The sequence below is a fragment of the Tupaia chinensis genome, unplaced genomic scaffold, assembly GCF_000334495.1.
Source record: "Tupaia chinensis unplaced genomic scaffold, TupChi_1.0 Scaffold000374_1, whole genome shotgun sequence".
NCBI lineage: Eukaryota > Metazoa > Chordata > Mammalia > Scandentia > Tupaiidae > Tupaia > Tupaia belangeri.
The window spans coordinates 69,220-75,359 of NW_006159872.1; the positions used below are offsets into that span (position 1 = coordinate 69,220).

General features: G+C 41.3%; 1 protein-coding gene across 5 annotated transcripts in view; it reads right to left on the bottom strand.

Moving 5' to 3' along the window:
- The window catches only part of DAP3 (death associated protein 3), a 59,754-nt gene that overhangs the window by 27,209 nt on the left and 26,405 nt on the right, over positions 1-6,140 (bottom strand). For all 5 annotated transcript variants that reach the window (XM_006153391.3, XM_006153393.3, XM_027773789.1 and 2 more), the window contains one exon: positions 5,173-5,227. In XM_006153391.3, the coding sequence (XP_006153453.1) occupies positions 5,173-5,214 (42 nt within the window). In that variant the 5' untranslated portion in view covers positions 5,215-5,227. The remainder of the gene's footprint in view (positions 1-5,172; positions 5,228-6,140) is intronic.

The following is a 6,140-nucleotide window of genomic DNA, read 5'->3' on the forward strand; positions in this document are numbered from 1 at the left end:
TAGTCTGCCTGCCTGAACTGTACTCGTGGCTATTGTTAACTGAACATCTAAGACACGAGCCAGGCAATACTCTATTTTACTTGTACTCTTTTTGAACCTAGAGTCCTAGATAGTAGATTATTATTATTCCTGTTTTATGATGGGGGAAAGTAAGTTTAGGTAAATTAAGTAATTTTGACTAAGGTCATGGAGTTGATAGGTGGTACAATCAGAATCCATACCATAGTTTGCCTGAGTCCAAAATCTCTCTTTATTCTATCGTGTTATTTTACACGTGTTTGCCTCTCATTCTAGGCTACACAGTGGAAGAGAAGGGATCAGGTTCTTTTTATCCTGTATCTTCTTCTCTGAGTAACCACCATACCATAAATACTATTAATAGGACTTGTGCCCTGGGGATAAAGAATCTTTCCTTAGGCACAGGTAACAGCTAAGGAGAGTGCAGGACTCTGCAGGCACTCCGAGAATGGCATGTTGTACTCTACACTATCACTGGGGGTGTCAGAAAGTAACAGTGTAAAGATAGAGTTGCTCCAACTTTGAGAACGCTACATAGTAAGTGAACTCCACAGCAGAGACAGAAATGCCAGCCAGACAGCCAAAGACACATACCTTTGTGTTTCCCTTGCAGCTAAGCTGGAGTCCTATGGTTACTCCTGGCTAAAACGCTAAGAGTGGAAGAATCTGCGTTATTCCTCATCAGCACAGCTAAGAGTAGGTATAAATTTGGGACCAGCAGATGGTGTATTGACCATGTCGCTGGACTCCCATGTAGTTAACTGCGGTTCGAGTCCTAGACCCAGGGGCTCAAACTCACACTGGGTGCGTGTGTATGCGTGCTCAAGATCTCAAGAGAAGAATGGAGGAAAAGGGATTGTGGCGTGGCCATCCCTCCTGGGGGGTGATTTCTTGCTTTCTGTCTCTCTGGACACTTCATGTTCCCTGTAGCAAAAATCTCTTTAAAAAAAAAAAAAAAAAAAGAACAGGTGTAATTTCTCTTTTCTTCCCTTGCTGTGGCAACCTTAAATGCTGCATGTTGAGGTGACATCCAAAGTAGGTGAAACTTTGTCTCTATATTTACTACCCAATCTTGCCTATAAAGTGTGGTGTTTGGCGCCAGCAGGTGGTATGGTAGTTAAGGGCACTGGACTCCCATGTGGCTGGCTGAGATTTGTGTCCCAGACCCAGTAGTTTCCTCTCTCTCTTTTAAGAATTATTTGATTTAACTGTATTTATTAAATTATTTTAATTTGACCAGAGAGGGACGGAGTGAGAGAGAAAATTAAGAAAGCAAGCCACCACGTCCAGCACTCAATCTATGGTTGGCCATGTGGAAGTCCGGCATCCTTAACCGCTACATCACCTGCCAGTCTCTCTCTCTTACACACTGTCCCTCTCTGGTCAAATTAAAAGGAAGAAAGGAGGAAGGAAGGAAGGAAGGAAGGAAGGAAGATCATTAAATAATTCTTAAAAAAAAAAAAATGATGTTTGGGTGTTGGACTCCAATATGGCCAACTATAGTGCAAGTCCCAGGCCTGGTGGCTTGAAAATCATGCTGTGTATGTGCATGTGTGACTAAAAATCCCAGGAAGAGAATGAAAGAAAAGAGATTGTGGCAGTGTGGTCACCCGATTGGGGGGGTGATTTCTTACTTTCCCCCTCACCAACTGTCTTTCTCTTGTGAGTGCATACGCCCCATGGCAAAAACCTAAAATAAATAAATAAACTGCTTTGCATATGATTTAAAAAAGTCAAGTGGAGCCATGTGGGAGTACAGCAGGTAGCCTGGTAGTTTAGGTGCTAGACTCCCACATGGCCAACTATGGTTTTTTGTTTTGTTTTGTTTTTGTAACAAATAGGACTTTTTGTCACTATTAAAAATTTAAACTTTATAAACAGATTCTTGGACTGGTGGTTCATATCCATCAGCTCGTTCAACTCTGATACCCGTCTCATCCCCAGTTGCTTTTCCAGAGCTGCTACCTTCACCAGGAAGCTCCATGAGTTTTCCCAATTCAAACTTGGGCTTCTGCAGCATTTTTACTTTTCTGACAACATTGTAGAGAGGGTAGATGGACTCTTTTCTATGTCTTTTTCAATGCTGTCTGGAATCAGTTTATTGACCACTTCTTTTAAGTCATCTGTCTGCACCTCCCGGGTCAGGATTTCCATCATCTTTTTCCAGATCTGATGAACCTGCTCATGATGGGCATGAGAGGTCTTCCGTATCTGTTGTTCTGTTTTTAGTAAACCCAACACAGAAGAGATGAAGCAAATAACCATCAGTAGTCTTGACCGCGACATACGCTTCAATCGTGGTCTGCCATTTTTGGACCATGGAACATATTTTGTCACGGGTGAGACCCATGCCATGGAAGTTAGTTAGACAGTTCTTGCCTTGAATGTCCTCAGTAATTAGCTTGAATTTCCTAAATGTGACTTCGTCATTCTGCAGATCTGCAAGGCTCACTTCAAATGCATGGCCCTTAAGGCTGTCAGACACAATTTTGGTTCCTTGAGTCCTGGTGACTAGTGTCTTCCCAATATTTCTTACGTTGAACATAGCAGGTGCTTTTACTTCATACAAATCTTTTTTAGAAAATGGATCAACCACTTTTTCCTTGGCTCCCTTTTTGCCGCCTTTCGTAAGGCATTTATTCTTGCCAATTGCCACGGTGCTACTCGAAGAGCCAAAAGGCCAACTGTGGTTTGAGCCTGGGACTTACTGGCTTGAAAATCATGCTGGGCACATGTGTGTGTGTACCCCAAATCCTGAGAGGACAATGGAGAAGGGATTCTAGTGTGGCCATTCCCCATCAGGAATGATTTCTCACTTTCCCTCTCAATCTCTCTCTGGTAAGGGTATGCACCCTATAACAAAAACAAAACAAAACAAAAGTCAAGTGAAAAACTAAAAACATTAAAAGGCCACAAGGTGGTGCTATTTCTACAATAATCTGGTAACTTTCTAGTTAGGCCTAGTTACGCTTTTTGCAGCAAAAATGAAAAGCGAGCAAAATGGATTCTGTACTTCCTAGAGTGTTATATATGGCCTCGCCCCGCTAGTCTTCTGTTTCTAGGAAAATAACTATATGTACAACCGCCTCTGCTCCGTCTCACAATGAACATCACGTATTTCCTGAAATCAGAACAGCACTTGAGGGGCAATCTGTTCTAGACGGTCACCTCGAACCAAATTAAGAGAAAAAACAAAAAAAATCTACAAAATTCTTCTCATCAGCATCTCTCTGTAGTCTAGACTCAGGTCTTTCTTATTTGGTATTAATAAAAAAATTTTAGCCTTGCAATATAATATGATCAGTTAAAGCCAGAATCCATCCTTCTGTTGATCCTTATACTTGAGTTTTATTTTATATTAAATAATGGGTCATTTTATATACACAGGCTTTTCATGAAGCCCTTGAAGGTGGGAGATCTGCAGAGGAGGAACACTTCCTGCTCTTCTAGAAAACCTAATCTGTAATTAAATGATCAGAAGCAAGTGACCAAGCCCTTCCGTTTGCATTCTTCAGGATTTAGCTCTGGAGGGATTTCCTCTGGACTCAGTTAATCCAGGTTGGGTGCTCCTCCTGTGTGTTGTAACAGAACCGCACTACAACAGTCGCTTACTCATGATTCCACTCCTGGACTGTGAGGTTCTGAAGAGTACAGACCGTAAGATGCACAACAGCAGTAGTTAGGCAATAGGCTTTGAAGTCAGACCACTCAGCATCCAGTCTGGGCTCTGCAACTTCAGAGCCTGTTTCCTTAGGTAAGTTACCTGGCCATTGTAAACCTCGGTTTCTGTACTTGTGTGTTTATCATGAGGATAGAAGAAATAATGCACGTAGGTACCTGGCACACAGCGAACATCCCCACAGACAATAACTAGTAGTAAAACAATTCACTGTAGAATTTTGATGTTAGAGGCCTAAATTGGCAACTTATTATTTTTTAAGTACTTCATTAAGGTATGATAATCATTAGTCCAAGTAGAGGAAAAAAATAGAGAATAAAGATAACTACAGTTGAAAAAAAATTTAATAATATGTTAATTATCCTGTCGCAGAGGAAATTAATCCTTAAGTAAGACTAGTTACCTCTTTTTTTAAGAGTTTATTTATTTCTTCCATGAGTGAGTGAGACAGACAGAGAGCACCCCCGGCAGGTATTGATACTATGATCCACCCCTCGCCTTAGCCAGCTTTGGACCATGAGCACTTGTGTGATGGTGTAATCAGGGAGATCGCCAGACAAATGCAGAACCGCTCCACATGGGCCAGCCTCGCAGAACTTCGTGTTTTACTGCTGCATCACTATCTGGTTGTCATCAAACATGACTATTTTATTGAGACCTGCTATTTGAAGATTTTTATAGCAGCTGGGAATTAAGTGTATGAACAGAGAAATGGAATTATGACTGTTGAATATTAACTTGTAAATTAAAGCACTAGCTAGTGAGGGCCAGCAGGTGGCACGGTGGTTAAGGCACTGGACTCCTGCACGGCTGACTACGGTTTGAGGTCCAGACCTGGTGGCTTGGTTTCTCTCTTGCTCTGGTGGGCACACATTCCCTATCAAATTTTTTTAAATAATAAAAAATAAGGGGGCTGGCAAGTGGCATGATGGTTAAGGGCACTGGACTCCTATAGGACTAACTGTGGTTGGAGTCCCAGACCTGGCGGCTTGCTTTTTCACACTCTCTCTCACTTTGGTCAATTAAAAATAAATAGATAGAGAACCAGCAGTTAGCGTAATGGCTATGTCGCTGGACTCCCACGTAGTCAACCACGGTTCGCATCTCGGATCTGGTGGCTTAAAACTCACGCTGGGCGTGTGTGCATGCATGCCCAAGATCCCGAGAGGAGAATGGAGGAGAAGGGATTGCGGCGTGGCCATCCCCCCGGGGGGTGACTTCTCGCTTTCTGTCTCTCTGTCTCTCTCTGTCTGTCTGGCGAGTGCACGCGCCCTATAGCAAAAAACCTCTCCAAAAAAAAAAAAAAATGATAAAGTTAAGTAAAATAATTCTTAAACAAACAAACCCCACATACACCACCAGCTAGGTGAGATACTTTAGAACATTTGATGTTGGATACAAGAAATCCATCTAAAACAAAGAAAATCCACCTACAAAGCCACGTGCACAAACTGTTGAGATTAATTAGGACTCACCTTATGGACCCTGGAGATAAACCTTGCTATTCCTTTCAGCATTATCCTTGCACTCCTAAAAAAAAACAAGTGAAAAGGTAAGCCACAACTGGATAAGCACATTTGTAAAACCAACAATAAATTAATATCTAGACTACATAAAGAACACCTAAAAACTGATAAAAATGAGCAAAAGACATGAACAGGCAAGGAAACACAAATGGCTAGTAAACCCATGAAAAGACGTTCAAACTCATCACAAATGAGGGAAATACAAAGTAAAACTATGACAAGGAGAAATTCACAATCACCAGACTAGAAAAAAATGAGTCAAGTAATAGCAAATGTTCTTATTTAAAAAAAAAGAATGAATTAATTTTATTTATTATTATTTACCTTTTTAAAAATGTTTTGACTAGAGAGAGAAAGGGAAAGTGAGAAAGCAAGGCACCAGATCTAGGACTCAAACCATGGTCAGCCATGTGGGAGTCCAACACCTTAACCACCATGCCACCTGCCAGCCCCAACGGCAAGTGTTAAAGAAGCTGTGAAACACTGGGACTCTCATACATGATCAATGTGTGTGTAAATACAAGCATCTTGGAAAATGGATTTGGCATTATCTTTGCAAAGCTGAAAATATACAAGCCTATGACTGATAATCTATTCCTTGGTACTTATTCTATTGGGTTGTTGGAAAAGTCATGATGTACTTTTCTTTTTATTTTATTTATTTTTATTATAACTGTTTTAATTTGATCAGAGAGGGGGAGAGAAGGGGAAAGGGAGAGAAAGAAGGAGAGAGAGAGAGAGAAAAAGAGAGAGAGAGAGAGAGTAAGCAAGCAAGTCACCAGGTTCAGTACTCGAACCTTAGTCATTCATGTGAGAGTCTAGAGCCTTAACTACCTTGCCACCTGCTGACCCCTATGATGTGTTTTTTTTTTTTTTTTTTTTTTTTTTGGGGGGGGTTTTCCCTAACGCGCGCACGT